Below are 21485 nucleotides of genomic sequence, written 5' to 3' on the forward strand. Positions count from 1 at the left end.
ACACTTGGAATGTACACACCTTCCTTCAAATGTAGACGTTATTTCCCTTACCAACAGAGATACGATTTTAATTTTTCTAAACAGCAAGCACGTCCCTTCAACAACCAGCATACTAGGCAACGCCCTCAGCGCAAGCAGCCACAACAGAGCCATTCGACTAATCAGTTGTCGACTAAGCAGCAGATTTGACTTGCTTGTCGAGGATGCAAGCCAACCGCCCATAATCAACACGGAAAATGAAACTTTTCATCTTTTTCACCATCGCCTACGATCATTTTATCACCAGTGGTCCGACATCACCACAGACAGATGGGTACTAGAGGTAGTACAGTCTGGCCTCTCCATCCCCTTTCTCGATTCCCCCTACCACTCCTCCTACCCCGTCCCTCTTCAGGGACCCCTCTCACAAGTAACTGCTGAAGCAAGAAGTTCAACGTTTGCTCACCATCGGGGCGATAGAGAGAGTTCCCAAACAGTTCTGGGGAAAAGGCTTTTATTCCCGATATTTTCCACACACCAAAGAATCGGGAGGCTGGAGACCCATTCTAGACCTTCGAAAGCTAAACCAGCACCTTCAAAAGCATAGTTTCAAGATGGTAACCTTATCAACTATTATTCTGTCGTTGAACAAAAGGGATTGGTTTGCAGTCCTCCACTTGCAAGACGCCTATTTCCACATAGCGATTCACGTGGCTCACAGACGTTTTCTTCGCTTCCAATTGGGGGACGAGCACTATCAGTACAGGGTTCTACCATTTGGACTAGCGTGTGCTCCCAGAGTTTTCACCAAAACATTAGCAGTGTTCGTGGTCCACCTACACAGACTGGGGATGACAATATTCCCCTATTTAGACTATTGTCTCCTCAGGGGCACGACGTATATGGAAACGTGCCATATGGTTCAGACAGTATCCGACGAATTTGTTGCTCTCGGCCTTCTCATAAATGTAAAGAAGTTGTCACTAGTTCAATCCCAAAACCTCATTTTCATTGGTGCACGACTCAATTCAACCATGGCACAAGCATATTTACCAATGGAACATTTTATGGTAATCGAAGACCTGGTACACTGTGGTGCATGCTCCAACAATTCCCACATGCTTCTGTCTACAGCTGTTGGGGCATATGGCTGCCGCCACCATCATAATGAGCAACGCAAGGTTACGTTTTCGTTGCCTCCAGCACTGGTTAGCCAGGGTTTACATTCTGGTGAAACACAGTGTTCAGAGGCCGATAGTGGTGCCACAGTGTGTCCGGGAGTCCCTATAGTGGTGGGCCAACCCGGCCAATCTTCTCACGGGTGTTCCATTTCATCGTCCGCAACCTACAACACAAATAACTACAGATGCCTCCCTGATGGGTTGGGGAGCTCACATGGGCAATCTCACGGTCCAGGGATGCTGGTCGTCACAAGAAATGCTACTGCATATCAATGTGCTCGAGTTGAGAGCGGTGCGGCATGCTTGCAAGCATTTCCAGTTGCACATTCAGAATACAACGTCCAGGATTCTAATGGACAATGCGGCGACCATGTTTTATATCAACAAACAAGGAGGTGCCCGATCCCGTTCTCTTTGCGCAGAGAGCATCCGTTTATGGAATTGGTGTATCAACAACACCACCGTTCTAACAGCTTCGTATCTTCCAGGTGTCGACAACTTAATAGCGGACTCTCTCAGCAGGTGTTTTCCCACACAACCATGAGTGGGAGGTTCACATGGATGTGGTGACTCGTATATTTGCTCGATGGGGATTTCCAGCCATAGATTTATTTGCGACAAAACTCAATTCGAAATGTCCTGGCTTTTGAACAATAGGCGGTCACTCGCTGGGGGACGCCTTTCTTCTCCACTGGGGGAGGCTGTTACTGTATGCCTTTCCCCCAGTAGTCTTAATTTCAAGGGTTCTCGAAAAAATCAACACAGACAAAGCCCGGGTGATCCTCCTAGCCCTGGTACGGGCTCATCAGCCTTGGTTCTCAATGCTCCACCAGATGTCAGTGAGAGTGCCATATCCTCTCTGCCTTCTCTTCCGAATTTATTGACCCAGGGCAACGGATCTCTGTCATCCAAGACCTGAAGTTCTGCACCTCACGGCATGGATGCTTGTTGGTTTACCAACTCCGAGCAATCCTGTTCTCAGTGAGTCAAGCAAGTGTTGATGCATAGTAGAAAACAGTCTACACAAACCACTTATACGGCTAAGTGGTCCAAATTCCAAGAATGGTGTGCGGATAACAATGTAGACCCTCGTTTCGCAACCCTACCTTGTATATTGGAATACCTCTTGCAGCTGCACGACAACGGCCTGGTAGTTGCATCTCTATAAGTACACTTGGCGGCAATTAATGCATTCCATCATAAGGATGGGGATGTTTCCTTGTTCGCTCACCCTACTACAAAAAGATTTCTGAAGGGGCTCTCGAATCTCCATCCTCCGCGGAGGCCTCCTCCGCCTTTATGGAATTTGGATCTAGTTCTAGAAACTTTGACTCGTCCTTCCTTTGAGCCCGTGGCTACAGTGACGTTACACTTACTTACTGTCAAACTTCTATTCCTCTTAGCCCTCACTTTGGCTCGCAGAGTAAGTGAGATAGCACCTTTTATGGCCTCACCTCCCTGTACAGTTTTTTCTAAAGACTCGATGACATTGAGGACCCATCCAGCGTTTATCCTAAAGGTTTCTTTTGAATTCCACATAAATGAGCCAGTAATTTTACCATGTTTCTTTCCAAAACCCCATACCTCAACACAAGCAGCGCAGTTGCATATGTTGGATGTGAGAAGATCCTTAGCATTTTACATTGACAGAACACTGGGTTTTAGGAAAACAGATAGTTTGCTGGTATCATTAGCACGCCATTCAAAAGGACAGCCTCTAACTTCTCAGCGTATTTCGAGAATGATAGTTTCATGTATATCCATGTGCCACTCGCTACGAGGGAAGCCTCTCCCTTCTCTTCCGAGGGCTCATTCAACTAGGGCAGTTGCTACTACTATGGCCTGAGTGGAGTGTCCTTTCATGACATTTGCAGAGCGGCAACATGGTCTTCTAATGTGACTTATGAAACACTATGCTATAGTCGGTCAATTTGTTTCAGACTCTTCTGTGACTACAGCAGTACTTAATCGTGCTGGTAGTCTTGATTCTGGAGTGTTCTAATTCTGTTCTGGATACTGCTCCAGAGTCACTTAGAGTGGAGCACCCACGGGGCCACTCGAAGAAGAAAAAGAAGTTACTCACCCTGTGAAGTAACGATTGTTCTTCGAGATGTGCCCCGTGGGTGCTCCACGACCCGCCCTTCCTCCTCGCTCCGGAATTGTTCTTTATTTTTTCTTCCAGATGAGCAAGTGAGAGGAACCGACGGTTGCCGGCTCAGGCACAGCTGATCAAAGGCACGAACGCTATCCTGAGGAAGCACGCATGCGTGAGCCGGCAGAGCACGGCTATGAAAAGTCTTCAAGGTGCGGCACCGGGACGGGACTCAACACCTAGAGTGGAGCACCCACAGGGCACATCTCGAAGAACAATCGTTACTTCACAGGGTGAGTAACTTCTTTTTCATTCATTTCCAACAAATGTTAAAAATCTGTCAATCTGGAAAAGTCTAGGTAGCTTCATCAAAGTGTCTCTGGGCATATCCCCTCTTTGGTCCTGTGATTAGGGCACTTTCCTGGGAAGTTGTCAATCCAGGTTTGATTCTCCTTGCTGGAGCAGTAAATTAAACTCAGTATTTTCCATTCCTACAGGAACAACTACCAGAATACATGCTAATCTGAAGTAGGCTGCTCTCAGTATCTTCTGTTGCAGCTGGTCCACTTTGTATAAATACTTAAATTACTTACTGGACCAAAGAAAAGCATGATTCTGACGCTGTAGTTTGGAAATTAGGACACTCAACTTGGGAGGCAGGAGATATGGATTCAAAACTTTCCTCTATATTAGGCAGTGTTCACCCCAAAGTAACCTTTATCTTGTGGTTTCACTGTTCAACTGGGATGTGAGAGATCTGAGTTCAAATCCTTGTTCCAGAGTGTGGATTCAAGTTTGAGTCCTCTACATGCCAGGCAAGCATCCTAGCCACTGAGCTAAAGGTTATAAAAGGACAAAAACACTCACACTGAGAATTTTCTGAAGCTTGTCCTACAAAACTTTTTCTTAGCTGAAGGTAATCTAGTCAGATTTGAAAACTGTCTTGGGTCAACCAAAACAACATATTTTGGTGAACAATCTCCTAATTCAAAAAGGTTTGCCTATCTCTAGCCACAACTGCAGTGGTGTATGTGATGGACCTTTCCCAGGATCTCAAAACAGCTGCTTCCAATTTTAGCTTCTGCTTTATTCCAGCTGCTGCTCCTGTGCCACCCTCCTGCACACTGTAAAATGAACAGTAAGTCAGATACATATGGGGGAAGTCTCAAAATTTTCTGCCAGCAGAAAGGCTGGCCTTCATTGTTTCTTCCAGTTAACGTCTTGATATAACCATTTTAACTTCAGATTCCTAGCCATTCTACATTCTCCCTAGAAGGAAGAGACAAATATAGGCAGCAGGAAAACAGGGAAAAAGATCTTTTTTTTTTTTAGCCACAAGCATGTACTCAGTACCTTATTGGACAAGTTCAATTCAGAGGAAAATGTGTTTTGTTAGCAGGGAGTTGTTCCATATGGAGGGGAAGGGGAAAAAAGATAAGAAATCTCAATGTATAAATATTCTGAGCCTACTTTCTAAGAAATATTTTCCTCTTCTGGTGATTTATTGGGCCCCAATCCTGTAATTAACATCACAGAGGTAGTCTTCTGCATGTACAGAGACACAGTCTTCCAGTGGGTATTCATGTGAGCACAGCATTCTGTCTATGCATTAACAATTGCAGTATTGGGCCCTTGGTTTTTAATCTTCTGTTGCTATGGCTTCCAATGTCTTCCAATGAGCTTAATTACATTCAAAGTATTCTTTTATTATTTTTCTTCAATGTGTTCAAACAGTCAGAAGGAAAGTAGATTGGGATTGGCCGAAGAAATGTCTGAATTTTTAAAAAACCTCTCTTATACACAAATACTGTAAAAGCAATCACAGTGAGTATTGTAAATTACTTACTGAATTTCAATGTGCTGAAAGTTATTCTGTTTCCATAGGTTCCACCAGCTTTGGTGGCTGCCATGACATATGCAGTATACTGAGTGTTTGCTTGCAGAGACTTCAATTTGTATTGCATAACATCTGACATCACAGTTTCATCTTTTCAGGCAATTATATTATAAATAAAAAGATATACAAATTAAGCATTAACTACTACAATCTTGCATTTTTATTATAAATAAAAAGATATACAAATTAAGTGTTTACTACTACAATCTTGCATTTGTATAACACTGTTCACACAGAAGGATCTCAAAATGCTTTAGAGACATTTTGAAATACAATATAATTAAGGGCATCGTTGGTATGGAACACTGAACTTCTTAAACAGAATATAGCAATGCACCACCACAGTCAGGACAAAAAGTGAATAATTCTATATCCAACTGAAAATTACCACAGAGTTTAGATAAGTAAAATATAATAACCAGAGTCAATATTTTACCCTTAATAAAAGTACTATGACATCTCTGCTTTTGAAAGCTGTAGAACCTTGGTTTTAAGCCTGAACTAAAAGACAGCATTATCACCACAGAGTCCAGTACAGTCCAGACTCAATAGGAAGATTACCATCCTACGTACCTGACAATACCATTATATGCCACGCCTAGATATCTCTTGGATGTCTTCCATCCAAGTACTGACATAGACAAAAAAGATTAGTTTATGAGCTCTCAGAGAATTACAGAAAAAGGGTAAAGGTAGAAAATATTTAGATCACTAACACAGGGAGGCCAGACTAAACATCAGAGAAGAACTTAAAGGAATATAATAATAATGATTGTTCATGTTTGTATAATTTCCTTTGTTAGACTATCCAAAGTATAAAGATTAACTGGGATTGCGGAATGAAATTTTTAGGGATAAGCGAATTGGTTAAGAAGTTAAGATTTTTAAATATTTGGTAAATTCTGTGTTGTATAATTTTCACAATCCTGAAATTTAATTGTTTCTGTGAGAGATTCTGTAGTCTGCCACTAGCCCACCTACAAGATGAGACCCTCATGTTTAAGTCAGAGAGGATCAGAATTGTCTTGAAAGCTTGATGGTCTTCAGGGGCACCACTCCAGTGAGCATTCTGCATAAAGCCAGACAGAGATAAGAAAGCAACAGTACATGTGGAGAGCAGGATTCTCTGTAAGGTACACGCTTGCCTGGGAGTGCACCAAGAATTTCAGTCCCACCCATTCCCTCAGCAGAACCACACAGCTGCAGCCCCAGCTGCTTCCAGGGATGGGGTGCATGGCAGGTGGCTGCCACAGCTCAGGAGCAGCTGGGCAGTCAACACGTGGCCCACGGGGCAGCTGCTGGTGCTGAAGCCTGGGCCGTGGTGCTATTTTTAATACCGCGGTCCTGGTCCCAGCTGCCGCCACACAGCCCCAGCTGCTTCCAGGACTGGCCACATGGCGAATGGCTGCCTCATGTGCTGAGACTGGAGCTGGACCACAGTGCAGCTGCTCCTGGGGTGGGGATGCAGTACTCAAAATAGCACCATGACCCTGGCTCCAGCCCCAGCACACAGGACAGCCACCCGCCATGCTGCCCCGCTACCAGGTGCAGGTGTCAGGATGGCAGAAGGGAAGGGGCAGAGTGATAACTAAAAGGAAAGTGGGGGTAAGGAAAGGAAGGGGCTTGTGCTGAGGAGAGAGGAAGAGGCTATGGCAGGAGAAGAAAGGGGAAGGCACCATGGGACAGGGTAGAGGAGAGTCAAATGCCAGAGGGCCGAGAGGAGACAATGAGGGAAAAGGGCAGGAGGAGGGGGGATGGAAAAGTGTCAGTGGGGGTGGGAGGAGGAAGGGACAGGGTGATGCTGGGAAAGGGAAGAAGCAACGGGGAAGAGGAGAAGGGAGAAGTGGGTGCCAGGAGAAGAGGGGGAAAAAGGAGGGGTGGGCATGAGGAAGGCAGGAGATGGAGCAAGTCATGTGTGAGGGTGCAGGGGGCACGAGGAGAACTGGGGTAGGGGGTAGTGAGGGGGTGGGCACCGGGAGGAAGAGGGCAAGGTGCACAGATGTTGGGAGGGCAGGGGCAGCGAAGGAAGGGGGAGGCACCAGGAGGGCACAGGGGTTAAGGGAAGATATAGGGAGATTGTGGGGATGAAGTAAAAGGGCAGAAATGGGGATGGTAGTGGAGGGGAAGGACTGGCACCAGAGGCAGAGGAGAGAGGAAGGGCAGGTGGGTAGAGGGAGGTGTTAGGACAAGGGATGGGGAGGGGGATTAGAGGAGGGGTGGGCACGGGGGGGAAGCGAAGGGCAGGTGCAGGGATCAGAAAAGATGGGGAGATGGGGCAAGTCCCAGGTGAGCTGAGAGGAGTGAGAAGAGCCAAAGCCAGGACAGTAGACGAGGGTGGGGGGCAGCAGCCTGGTGCAGATGGGGAGGGTGGGAGACATGGCAGCACAGGGGAAAAGGGAGAGGTTTATAACTTAGGTGCTACAATGGCACACATCTGAACAAGCGTGCATGATCTCAATATTGGTGCACAAGACAAAACACATTCCACTCAAATGAAATCTTAGAGGGAACACTGGTGGAGAGGTCTACCTACGATGGGGATAGATGCAACTTCCTTCTTCCATTTATATATTGACAAGTGTTCTCTTGGCCCCTACTGTGATAGGAGCAGCCAGAGGCAACTGAAGTTCCAGTAGAACCCACTAGTTTGAGGTCTTAAAAAAAAAAGGCTAGAATGCCTTAAATGCCTGACAATGGTGTTGACATAAGTATTTCTGAAATAGGGAATGATGCAAAGCAGTGGAATACAGAATTACCTGTCTATAAGATAGGCAAGGACAGGGCAGATGCCAGAAGTCTGGGAATAGTGCTGTGTCTAAAAGAAGCTTATGATATAAAAGGTGTGAGTGCACAGGATCATAAGAAGACACTGTCAGAAGAATATAAATATGCTAGAATGGCTGCACTGCCAGTCTTCGGAAGAGGAAAATGTACTGAGTGTAAACTATTTAGCAAGAGGAAAAAGGCAAACAAGTCTAATAAAAGAAACACAATTGGGTGACTAAATTAAGAAAAGCAATTTGACAGCTTAAATTATTGATTCTTGGATTGATTAGTTACAGAGCACACAAGACAGACTATTTTTGACTCGGTTTTAAGCAATTGACAGGAGTTGATTCAAAATATACTACTGCAGACTACTTCTAATAGTAACAATATAGATAATTGCCATATTCTTGAGGGAGGTAGGAGGATCGTACCAAAAACTTACATTGTGACGCTAAGCTCTAGAAAGGGGATTTTTTAATATTAAAAAAAAATCCCATATTGAAACTCCAATAAATATACTTTTTCATTAATGGGTCACTGCCAATTTATAATTTGTAATTATTTAGTCAATCTTGTGTTTATAATACCATTTTAGAAGCTTGAAAACAAGTTTATCCCCATTTAGAAAACATCTGCTTCTATAGTACATTACTGCAGGGGCCAGTGACCCTTTTGTCTAGTTCTGCGTCTGACTGATGCCAGCAGATGTATAGAATTCTGAGCATAGCATTGCTACTTACCTGCTGTTACAAAGCCGTAAGACTTGAGCAATCTGCTCATAAGTACCCCGCTTTAATATGTCACGTTAATGACTAGAGGCTTGGTTGGCTATCTTGGTAACAGCCAAGTTTGTTTTTAGAAAAATGTTTGGTTTATAGAAACATCTGTTGTGATAACAGGACAATTTGTGAGTTCAACTGTAAACAATGAGTATGTTCATAAGATGTTACAGTAACAGCAAATGTGGATGGGAAAAGTTTCAGATCAGCTATTTTACAGTAAAAACCCACCAAGTAGATAGCAAATACCACAAGTTCTGACCCACAAATTTTTCACCACATTGATCCAGTAGCTGAGAGCAGGATTAATCATTCTTCCGAGAACGGGCAAAAAAATTTGAAACCCACTATTCCCAAGCGTCACATTTGATTCCTCAAAACAAAGAGGATCTATCCCTTTATAATCCATTCTGACCCAGCCTTTAGCCATTTTATTGCTCTAATGAGCACCTCCACTAACTGCGATTTGGGTGAGGTATATGATAGTGTTCATGCACAGTGATGACTGGATTAACAAGATTTTAAATAATTGATTCTTTACATTTGTGTTGTGAAACTACTGCCAAAGTTTCCCTAAATATGAGCTTCCATAGGTGGGGGAAGGGAGGGAAGAGCCATCATATCCTATGTACCACCACATTTGGATCCTATCTCCATGTGGAAGCAAAGATGACAGAGACTACCATTATTGCACTACAGCAGTGGTTCTCAAACTTTTTGGCCTGTGGACCACTTGGCTCCATGCAACCCTTTCTGTGGACCACCAGTCACAACTCACCATTAATTACATAATTATGCCCAAGCCATTTTGCTAGTGCTGCAGCTAGGGAGAACAGTTTAATTTTAATTATTGAACAGATCAAACATTTTAACTTTCTCATGTTAATTTATCAAACTTCATTTTAAATAAAGTAAAATATTAATTTATGTCCAACACAAAAGATTTCAATGTTTTCTTTGTTTATGGCAGGGGTAGGAAACCTTTTTTGTGTTGGGAGCCACTAACCCACAGAGAAATCAATTGGGAACCACACAAGTGAGAAGCAAAAAAACTCTACCCCAAAACCCCCAACCCTCACTGATGTGGCCTCCACCTGAGACACCTCACTCCTCTGGCACTCCAGCCCCACAGGGCAAGGGGATGGGACAGGGAGGACTGAGGTTCAGGGCTTCCCATAGACCAGATTTACTTTTCTGGGGTTCTTCTGGAGTTACTGGATTTTGGGGACCCCCATTGGCTCTGATTCAGTGTGTGGGACAGTGCTGCCAGTGAGTGGGATAGGGATGGGGGTATGGGATCTGGGCAGGAGGTGAAGTGAAGGAGGGGGTGAGGCCTGGGTGGGAGATAGGGTGCAAAAGCAGTCTTGGGAATAGGGTGTCTGACCATAGGGGAGGGAGTAAGAGCAAGGGTGGATACAGTATGTATCCAGGAAGGAGGGTGCAGGAGCAACAGTGGATGCAGGAAAAAGGGGGGGTAGGTGTCTGGCCAGTGGGGAGACACAGGAGCAAGGGAAGTGCAGGAGGATGCTTGGGGCAGAGTGTTTAGCCAGGAGGGAGGGTGCAGGAGTAAGAGAGGGTATAGGAGCAATATGGGGATGCAGGATCTTGGCAGGGAGAGGGGAGGGGAGAGAAGGTGAGGGAGATTGGGATATACAGGTCTAGGCATGAGGGGAGACACTTACCTGGCTTCATGTCCCTATTGCTCCCATTGGCCGGCCAACAGCAGCAGGAAAAGCCTGTGGCCAATGCACCACTGTGCTGCTGTTCCCCTAGCGGGATAGGGAGGGGAGCAGCTCAGCGTCCCTCCCCACCCCCTCTCACACAAACAGCAGGGAGCTCTCACAGCTGGGAGGCTGAAGCACCAGCTCTGGCTTCCTGCTCAGAGGGCGTGGGAAGGGGGGCAGATGGTGAAAAAGCGCCAACCTTCCCTGCCAGACCAGCTCTCCGAGCTGTGTGCAGACACCTCACGTGAAACAGGTACCAGTTGGAGCCAGGTGCTCCCTCCTGCATCCTTGGTGTCATTTGCCCCACCCTACCCCTGTGCTGCGGGATGTGTGTGTGTGGGGATGTCAAACCAGTGATGTCGCAGGGAGGGCTTCCCTGGAATGAGTGCAGCTCCTGGCCCCACCACCCGGGCAGACCCAGGGGAGGCAGCAGCCCCTCCCTCCCCACCCCCCCACATGCTGAAGTTTCAAGCAGGCTGCCCCACACCTCCTCCATTTCCTCAAATGCACAGCAAGTGCTGGTGTGAGGAGAAGAGACTGGCTTACCAGAGAAATCCTTGCTGAACTTAAGCACAAAAAGGGAGCTTACAAAAAGTGGAAACTTGGACAGATGACAAGGGAGGGGTTTAAATGTATTGCTCGAGAATGCTTGGGAGTTATCAGGAGGGCGAAAGCGCAAATGGAATTGCGGCTCGCAAGGGATGTGAAGGATAACAAGAAAGGTTTCTACAGGCATGTTAGCAAGAAGAAGGTGATCCAAGAAGGTGTGGGGTCCCTACTAGATGAGGGCGGTAACCTAGTGACAGATGATGTGGGGAAAGCTGATGTACTTAATGCTTTCTTTGCCTCTGTCTTCACAGACAAGGTCAGCTCCCAGACTAATGCGCTAAGTGATGCAATATGGGATGAAGGTGGACAGCCCTTGGTGGGGAAAGAACAGGTTAGGGATTATTTTAAAAAGCTAAAGGTACATAAATCTATAGGTCCGGACTTAATATATCTGAGGGTAATGAGGGAGTTGGCAAATGTCATTGAGGAGCCTTTGGCCATTATCTTTGAAAAGTCGTGGAGACTGAGAGAGTTCCTGGATGATTGGAAAAAGGCAAATGTAGTGCCCATCTTCAAGAAAGGGAAGAAGGATGATCCGGGGAACTATAGGCCGGTCAGTCTTACCTCAGTCCCTGGAAAAATCATGGAGGGGATCCTCAAGGAATCCATTTTGAAGCACTTGGAAGAGGGGAAGGTGATCAGGAATAGTCAGCATGGATTAATGAAGGGAAGGTTGTGCCTGACCAATCTGATTAGCTTCTATGATGAGGTTCTGTGGATATGGGAAAGTCAGTGGATGTGATATACCTTGACTTTAGCAAAGCTTTTGATATGGTCTCCCACAATATTCTTGCCAGCAAGTTAAGGGAATGTGGATTGGATAAATGGACGGTAAGATGAACAGAAAGCTGGCTGGAAGGTCGGGCCCAGCAGGTAGTGATCAACGGCTCGATGTCAGATTGGCAGTCGGTTTCTAGCAGCGTGCCCCAAGGATCGGTTCTAGGGCCAGTTTTGTTCTTCTTTATTAATGACCTGGATGAGGGGATGACACTACAAGTTTGCAAATGACGCTAAGCTAAGAGGAGAGGTAGATAAGCTGGAGGGCAGGGATAGGGTCCAGAGTGACCTAGACAGATTAAAGGATTGGGCCACAAGAAATCTGATGAGGTTCAACAAGGACAAATGTAGAGTCCTGCACTTGGGACAAAAGACTCTGAAGCATTGTTACAGGCTGGGGACCGAATGGCTAATTGTGGAAAAGGACCTGGGGATTACAGTGGATGAGAAGCTGGATATGAGTCAACAGTGTACCCTTGTAGCCAAGAAGGCTAATGGCATATTAGGTTGCATTAAGAGGAGCATTGCCAATAGACCCAGAGATGTGATTATTATTCTTTATTCGGCTCTGGTGAGGCCACATCTGGAGTATTGTGTCCAGTTCTGAGGCCCCCAATTACAGAAGGATGTGGACACATTGGAGAGGGTCCAGCAGAGGGCGACCAAAATGATTAGGGGTCTGAAGCATATGACCTACAAGGAAAGGCTGAGGGAGTTGGGTCTATTTAGTTTGCAGAAGAGAAGAGTGAGGGGGGATTTGACAGCAGCCTTCAACTTCCTTAAGGGATGTTCCAAAGAGGATGCAGAAAGGCTGTTCACAGTAGTGAAGGATGGCAGAACAAGGAACAATGGTCTCAAGTTGTGGTGGGAAAGGTCGAGGTTGGATCCTAGGAAAAACTATTTCACTAGGATGGTGGTGAAACACTGGAATGGGTTACCTAGGGAAGTAGTGGAGTCTCCATCCTTAGAGGTGTTTAAGTCTCAGCTTGACAAAGCCCTGGCTGGGTTGATTTAATTGGGATTAGTCCTGCCTGGGGCAGGAGGCTGGACTTGATGACCTCCTGAGGTCTCTTCCAGCCCTATGGTTCTATGAAGAGGCATCAGGAGCAGCCGGTAGCATGTGCAAATCACTCACCACGCTGCCGTAAACAACCACTGGTGACTGACTCTCGCAGGGTGGGGAGGAGGCAGGAGGTGAGGAGTGCAGCTTGAGCTTTCTTGGCATCCGTAGCTCCAGCTCCTGTGCCGGGCCAGACACTGTGCCTCAGCTGAGTGCAGCTGCTTAGGACGTTCAAAAGGGCCTGGCGCACAAGAGCCGGAGCTGGTGCTGCAGCTTCGCAGCTGCGTGGCAACCACCAGGCTGGAGCAGCAGCACGAGCTCCCCGCTGCATGGGAAAGGAGGGAGAGAACTGAGCTCAAGCCGCAAACCACCTAGGAGGTGGCTGTGGATCACTAGTGGTCCACAGACCATTCTTTGAGAACCACTGCAGTACAGTAACTACTATGACAGAGGTTCAGGTTCATTTCATTAGGCACAAGTGCCACTATGGAAAATGAGACCACCTAAGAAAGAGGAATTAAGATGTCCCTCAATACATGTATGTAGGGCTAATCTCCTCTCATTAATATATTTGCTTCCAAACAACTAATTCTCTGTAAAACTTTCCAAGAATGATGTATCCGAATACTTTATTCAAATATCTAAATTGCATTGTTAAATTCATGTATCTAAATCTGAATTATTGCTGATAGTGTAAAATATTATATGACTTTGAAGCAAACTTTTTATCTATCCAAGCATGACACCCAGGTGTTCAGACTCTCCTGTTTTTTAACCTGTGTACTGTGCAATTTTTTAACATTAGCTTTAATATTTTTTAAAAAAAGAAATAAAACTTTTAAAAGCAAATATTTTCAAAATTCTTTATGGAGTGTGGATTTTTTTCCATTACAGCAATGACATAACACGGAGACCATAAAATATATGTAGATCATGTGAATCATTTTCCTGGAATATCAAATAGTGAAGTTTAATTCTAAAAGATACCGTAGGACTGAAGAATGAAATCACCCTTTTAATAAATTTATATCTACCACTGTGACATTATGTAACCTCATGAATTGCAGCCTAATTTTTATGAATGGGATTTGAATTAATTTGTTAGTAACCTGTTACGAATTGCCTTTAGAGAATCTGTTATTGTGACTTTTTTTTAAAACTTTTTAATATATTGTAACTGAAGCCCCATTTAACCATATTGTAACTGAAACCTCATTTTAAATTTTGTACTGCCTTATCTCTGTTTAAAGCTAGGTGCATGTCTTGTTGGCTGAAGGAACAATGTAAGAGCCCTGAAAAGAACCCACCCAAGAAAGAAAGAGACAAAAACCCCATCAAGAAAAGATCAAAGTCCCATCTGCTGTTAACTGATGACTTATGGTCAGACAGTGCCTGGGGCAGTGGGACAGCACAAGATTTATGGACTAAGTCCGTGGTCACCAACCCGTCGATCGCTGTCGACTGGTCAATCGCCAGGTGTTCCAGGCCCTCCATATTCCCCCACCCCCAAGAAGCCCCACTACCTACCTCCAGTGACAATGGAGGTAGTGGTGGCTTCCCACTGGGCGGATGGAAGTCCTGAGCTGCGTGTCTCTTCCGGGGGTTCCAGAAATGTGCTGGCTGCTTCCTTGTCCTAGGTCTGTGGTGGGTCGGGAGCTTACTGGGGGAGTCCCCAGAGGCTCACGTTTGGACTTCCCTTCTCTGTGGGACTGAGGGGGAGTCAGCCCCAGAGGGAGCGTGTGCATGGGCTTCCGTGTGCATGGGCTTCCCTGCTCCGTGGGAGGGGGGAGTCGGGCCCGGAAGAAGCACGTGACGAGGGCTTCCCTGCTCTATGGGAGGCACGCGTCAGCCCCACAGGAGGCGTGCAACAGGGCTTCCCTCCTTTGGGGGGGGGGGGTCCTGGGAGGAGGTGGGTGCCCCACTGGCACCTTGTCCCCTGCTGAAGAACCCTCTCCCCTGCCCCCCGGCACCCTGTCTCCTTTTCCCCACTGGAACTCTGTCCCCTGCTGCAGAACCCTGTCCCTTGCCCTCCCGGCACCCTGTCCCCTCTCTCCTGCCCCCAGCCGCAAAACCCTACCCCCACTGGCACCCTGTGCCCTGCTGCAGAACCCTGTCCCCTTCCTCCCTCCCAGCACCCTGTCCCTTCTCCCCCACTGGCACCCTGCCCCCCCAGCACCCTATCCCCTCTCCACTGCTGCAGAAACCTGTCCCAACTGGCACCCTGTCCCCTGCCTCCTGCTGCAGAACCCTGTCACCTGCCCTCCTGGCACCCTGTTCCCTCTCCCCTGTCCCCAGCCATAGAACCCTGCCCCCACTGGCACCCTGTCTCCTGCCCCAGCACCCACTAGCACCCTTCCCCAGTACCATGTCCCCAGCTCCCGCCAGCACAGTTGGGGCCACATTAGTAAGGCTTGGGGGGGGGTTTGGAGGAGTTATTTTTGTGCATCTCATTTGTGTGGCCCCAACTTACTTTTCTGTGGGTCAGTGACCCTTGACTCAAAACAGGTTCCCTGCCCTTCTCATAAATAAAGACAATGCAGAAACTTTTTGTGTTTGACATAGTATTTTATTTAAAAATGAAGCCTGGCCAACAAACCCCTAATTGGAGCCAAGCCCCCATCTGGCCACAGCATCATAACACTCCTGACCCTTCTTCCTTCGAGCCTATCATACACTGGAACCCCTTGCTCTGAGCCCATCACTTACCCCAACCCAAATTCCTGCACCCTCACATCCACAAGCCTGTGGCTTGCTTAGTACCCCAACCCTCCATCTGACCTCAACACTGCCCAGCCTGGAGCCCCCTCCCCAAGCCAGCGGCCCCTTCTCCATCTCTTCCTGCAACCATATTTCCTCCCAGAGCTTGCACCTCTCACCCCTTCCCACACCCAAATCCCTCATTTCCACCCTAGAGCCTACACATTCTGTCTCAACCCAGCAAGGGTACAGCTAGACTGCAGGAGTTTTTCAGGATTCCAGAGATATCCCAGAAAAACTCTTCTGCGTTCAGGGAAGCATTTGTTCTGCTTTTTTTAAGTGGCAGAGCAAACATGTTCTTTCAGTAACCCCCTGTATTCCTCTTTCCACTAGGAATAAGGGGGCTTCCTGAAGAAGGGTTTTTTCTGACATTTGGTACAGTCTAGACAGGCCAAATGTTGGAAAAACCTCTTCCTACAGAAGAATTGAAAAAAAAAAAGCTGCAGTATAAGGGTTAGGGATAGCAAGTGATGGAGAGGAGGAGAATAGAGAGGGTGGGACGGGGCTTCAAGGAAGGGTTGGGGTCTTGGGGGAAGGATGAGGCAGTAGATCTTGGCTTGTTCCATCATTTAAAAAGTGATTTTAGGTGTAAAAAGGTTGGAGACCACTGGACTAAGCCATATAAAAGATGGGTGCAATACCACAGGATTGGGTCTTTTGGTTCCTCAATCATCCTCCAGGAGCATCAGTGTGCACTGACACAACCTGGCTCCTCTTCTCATGTCCAGGCCACCTGCCCAGTGCAATAGCATGAGCAACTGAGACTGGTAACTATATCCCATCTGTAGAATTGTGTGGATGTGTGTGTGGATGTGTGTTGGACAATTTTAGTAGCTAGGGATAGTAAATGAATTCTGCCTTCACAATAAATGTGGCATATTGCCTTATCCCCCTAACAAGATTCTGCTAGTTCTATTTCTACAAGTACAACAATATCATCTGCCATAAACATGTAGGTATTTTAGCAACAAATACTTTCAGATATACAGCTGTGACAAGAAAATATCAAGACTGCCCTATTCACCCTTAAGGAAGTTAATTAGAGAACTTATGTAAATCTGTCCAGTGCAAGTTAGAGTTCTAGTCTATTCAGGTTCTGCCTTAATCAGAGAATGCTAGAAAATCATTTCACTCAGCTCTCTTGTTGGCCCAATATTTATATATTCATACAAAATGAAACATCTTCAGCAGGAGCAACTGACATCAAAAGAGCCTATAGCCTGGTGATTAGGGCAGTCACCTCACTCGGGTAGAACAAAGTCCCTGCTTCCATGAAATATGTAAGTAGTTAAGTAATATTTACGACAAAGGAGAGCTCAATTTGAAAGTCCTTGCTCCTGAGTGGGGATTCAAATGTCAATTTCCCATAACCCAGAAAAGTGCCCTAATGACTAGGTTAAAGATTAATAAAGAACGGGCATGACATAACCCTAACCCTGAAAAACCTCTTCTCAGCCAAACAAATTGAGTCACATTCGCTAATAGTTTCCAGTGAACAAATAAACTATATTAGTCCTGAAAATTTCACCCAGCCTTTATCATCATTGTAGTGTCTTAATGCCTTTCAGGAATGCATTAAGCAATGCAACTACATCTGCCATTTTGACTCCATAGACACACTCATAGCTAGCCTTGGCCTAGGTTCTACACAAATAGAGCACTTAGCATTAAATAATCGAGAAGAGAATGACAGGAAATAGGAAATAGGTCACATTCAGTGACCATTACAGAGCACACAAAGCATGGAGAAACTCTGCTCCTCCCCCCTGTAATGTAGAACATTAATTATCTGGAAAGTGATCAGACACCCATTTAGCCTAAAAAGATGTGAAAACCTCTCTTGTAAAACTGGTGCTGTAACAGGTACTGTATGTTGATACCTTCATAAAGTAACAGACATTTTGGGCCAGCACACTGGCATATCAGAATGGAGAACTTCTATGTTCATTTAAACAAACATATACTCACTTAATTCTTTTCCACCTTCAGGTTTATAAAATATTGTGTAGTTAACAATAAAGCCATTTCTTTTATCTTTTGGGATCTTCTTCCATCTTATCGTAGCCCCGTTTTTTCCCAAATTGTCTGTTTTAGCCACAGGACCAACTGAGGGACCTACAAAAATACCAAAATGTAATAAATATACAATAAGTATTTTAAATGGCATTACCTAGCTGCGTAGAGCAGTCATACAAGGGACAGATTTACTTTTATTTAAGAAATTATAGTATCTGAAGGGTTTAAAGGCACCTGTAAGAAAAAAATATGAGGAAACAGCTCAGTTGAAGGGCTGAGGCTGGCTGGCAGGGAGTTCTTCTGGTACCTGTACCAGCTAAAAATGACATTGATTCCAGACCATACTAGCCCACTTGCACCACTGCTTACTACAGTGATGAGGGACTTGTGTCTGAACATCTCATAATCACTGAAGGATTTTATCTTCAACATTCCTATGAAGAGGGAACTATTTACATATATTTTACAGATGAGAAGCCGAGACACAGGTCAGATTAAGTGACTTGTCCTGGTCACATAAGATGCGTGAGAGGGGAATTGAACCCAGATTTGCAAACCAATGTTCTATCCGCAAGATCAGGTTCCCTATCTATATCATACAATTTCTATATGCATAATTCAAATGCTATCTAGCAAGACTTCTGCATGGTCCAGTCTGCTGAAAAGAATAAAACCACCCCCCTCTCTCAATCAACCGTCACTATTATCAGGACATTTTTAACTATAAATAGCATTCAAAACCAACCAGTGATTATCCCTTCACAAACAAGCCAATCCATCTAGGTTTCTTTAGCAATGATATTCTCTATCATCCTCATACTGTACCCATTTCCCTAGAGGCTTCACCAATTCACAACGTGAAATCTTGAAACTACCACCAAACTTGATTCTTACAATTAACTGTATAATTCAGCTAATTCACATTACAATTCTACTAAAAACAATAATCAATCCATGATTTCTGACCACTGTGAAATGGCAAGATTTTCTATCATTAGCCAAAAAAAAAAAAAGTCTTAATATGCTGGAATGTATATTTTCCCTTACAACTGTAAAAACTGAGCAAAATTCAAACTTTTCAAACTAGCGATTTTAGTCTATGCCCAGCAATCAGTCTTTCACTGGAAAAAGTGAAATTGAACATAAAAAGTTCACTCCAATATGTCCTTGAATAGTATAATAAAATGATGTCTGAATGCGACTACAACGTTTAAAATTTGGCCCATACTTAACAATAATAAAAACAATTTTAATGTGTTTTGTGGCAGCTTTCTTTTGATTCTCAAAGTGCCTTACAACACTGCTCAAGCCCTTGCAAATTAAGCAAGCTCTATACCTATATTATAAAATAAGGAAACTCAGGTACACATCTTAAATTACTGTCCATGCAATACACAGCAAGTTAATAGCTGGGAATAAAAACCTTAAATCCTGACTCATAGTTCTATGCAATAATCACTACTTCTTTCCCTTAATAATGTAAGTCCTAATTACATTGCACAGATGCTGTTACAAGATTAAGAATAGTACAGAAGTTTGACTGTATTGACAGTTTCATATACATACGTCCTTCTTGAATAAAAGCTTGTATGGAATTTGGAGTTCCTATTTTATTTCCATAAAGTGGGTATACCGAGATATTGTAACAGATGAAGGGTTTAAAGGCATCTGTAAGAAAAAAAATGTTTCTCAGATTAAGAATATCCCTCATTTAAGTTTCACTTTTACATAAGAAAACAAAGAAAGTGGTATTTTCTTGCTAGCATTAGGTAAATGTAGGAATGCTTCATACTGGTATTTTCCATAAGTTTTTAGGAGTGAAATCTATGCTTATTCTCTTGCATACTCATTGCTGTACTTAAGCATGGAGAGAGAACACAGAATGGGCTTTATTGGCAGCTTTTCTAAAAGCACTTGAATTAGACTACATTTTTCAGTAAAATATTTTGACTAAGGAATAATAATTATACTTTATTCTTATGTAGCAATTTACATATTCACATAATCTTATAATCACTAACACTGGACAACAGTAATTACTGTAAATTTATAAACTAGGATTGAGGGAATAAAATATCTGATGATCCTTCAGTCCTTTTTCTGAAACTATTTCCATCTTTTTATTTCTAGTCAAAGAGGTATTCTTTAATGTGTAATGTAAGTATTCAAAAGTAACAAGGGAGTTCTAATTAGCTCCAGCGATGCAGAATATTCATCTTGTGAGTAGCTTTAACTGAAATCACGGCAGTGGCTTCTTTTTTCCAGGTATAATTCTCGGTAATTATCATTCAAACACTGATGGTCTAGCAACCAGTTAGGTAAGATGGCACCTCTCTCCCTAAACCCTATTCAACCAGTTCAAATTCAATGGAAGACGCTTGCTACTAGAATTAGTGTTTGAACACTCTGGGCCAAATTCTCTAGTGTAGCCCTACTGCCAGCCTAATCTAATCTAAATCTACAACCAGTTTATTCAGGTTAGTGAGGATCACACCATGATTTATCATCAAGTTCTGTAAATCCAGTGCAGAGGCTCTTTCTTTTATGCCACTCTTTTACTCTGGGTCCAGGATAGCACAGAAAGTGTTTTGGGGAAGTTAAAAAAAAGTAAAAAAGTAAACAATTATGACTGACAAAATATGTACAGGTTTGATATTTTGTTGCGTATTGTCTGCCTATTACTGCTTGTCTGTTTTATATTTTCAGATTTAAAATATGTGAGGCAAGGATCTTGTATATATATATAAACTGATAGGGAGTCTAGCATATGGTGGGTTAGGATCTGCTTTTTTATACAGGGGAAAGAATTAATTGATTTAATTGAAACTTCTTGAAGAATCCTGAATATTTAGCAAAAGACAGATTGTTCAGTATCATACTGAGGTTCTTGACTTGTGCGATTATTTTTTTAATGTTGAATAATTTCCGGTTGCAACATGTTGCCAAAGAGCTTCAAAAAATATGTTCATTTTTCTTTACTTAGAACACAAATTTCCATTCAAAAACTACCTGTCTTCTTTTTCAAGAACTGGAAGACATTTTCTTTGTATTTTCGTCATCTGATCATACCTAAAGAGCTGTATATTCTGTAATCAACCCTAATAGTACAGAAGTTAAATTTTTATTAAATATCTGTATTTAAAGTTTGTGTTGCAATTTTAAATTATTTGCTATTAATGTCAATTTAAAAAAAATATTTAACATTAAAATTATTTTAAGTCACTGTTTTTAGATATTAGTCAATTTATGTACAAAATAGATGCTGCTACAAATACTGCATGGAAAATTTAAAAAGCTATTATTTATTTCTGCTTCATGATTAAAATTTTGTACATTGTTTGCTGTTATGCAGTCATGATTCTCAGACTTTTTATCTTATAATGCAGTGAAAAACAACAGTGTTTGTGTGTCACAATGCTTTTGTTTGACACAAGAGTATGCTGCACACACATCAGGAAAAGATACCTCAGTATAACATATAGCCTATATTAAACAGAAAAACAAAATACATTTCTTGGACAGAAAATTTATATTTAGGTTCTGAAGTTATATAAGTTTCACATCTCTAAGATCGCACAAGCATAGTAAACTTGCCTTTCTGAGCTGTCCACCTTGTAATATTTGATATATATTGCCAGGATCTAGCAGAGGGCTTCGTCTCCAACTCCTCATACCATTCAATGACATATTTGCTTACTTCTGAAACTGATGATTCCCATTCCACAACCATTCGTTCATTTAAAGTAAATGTCCTCATTGTATCAATCAATTTGGAAGCTGCAAAATAACATCAACCCTTCTTAAAAATTAGCAGTGATAGTCTAATTAATTTTAATAAAGCAAAA

General features: G+C 43.7%; 1 protein-coding gene across 8 annotated transcripts in view; it reads right to left on the minus strand.

Moving 5' to 3' along the window:
- IL31RA (interleukin 31 receptor A) overlaps nt 1-21485 on the minus strand; it is an 87034-nt gene that overhangs the window by 14003 nt on the left and 51546 nt on the right. For all 8 annotated transcript variants that reach the window (XM_075932446.2, XM_075932445.2, XM_075932443.2 and 5 more), the window contains 4 exons: nt 21235-21417; nt 19207-19308; nt 17593-17739; nt 5099-5239 (listed from right to left, as the gene is read on the minus strand). In XM_075932446.2, coding sequence (XP_075788561.2) covers nt 5099-5239; nt 17593-17739; nt 19207-19308; nt 21235-21417 — 573 coding nt within the window. The remainder of the gene's footprint in view (nt 1-5098; nt 5240-17592; nt 17740-19206; nt 19309-21234; nt 21418-21485) is intronic.

This window comes from Pelodiscus sinensis, chromosome 6, assembly GCF_052426305.1.
Source record: "Pelodiscus sinensis isolate ZL-2025 chromosome 6, ASM5242630v1, whole genome shotgun sequence".
Taxonomy (NCBI): domain Eukaryota; kingdom Metazoa; phylum Chordata; order Testudines; family Trionychidae; genus Pelodiscus; species Pelodiscus sinensis.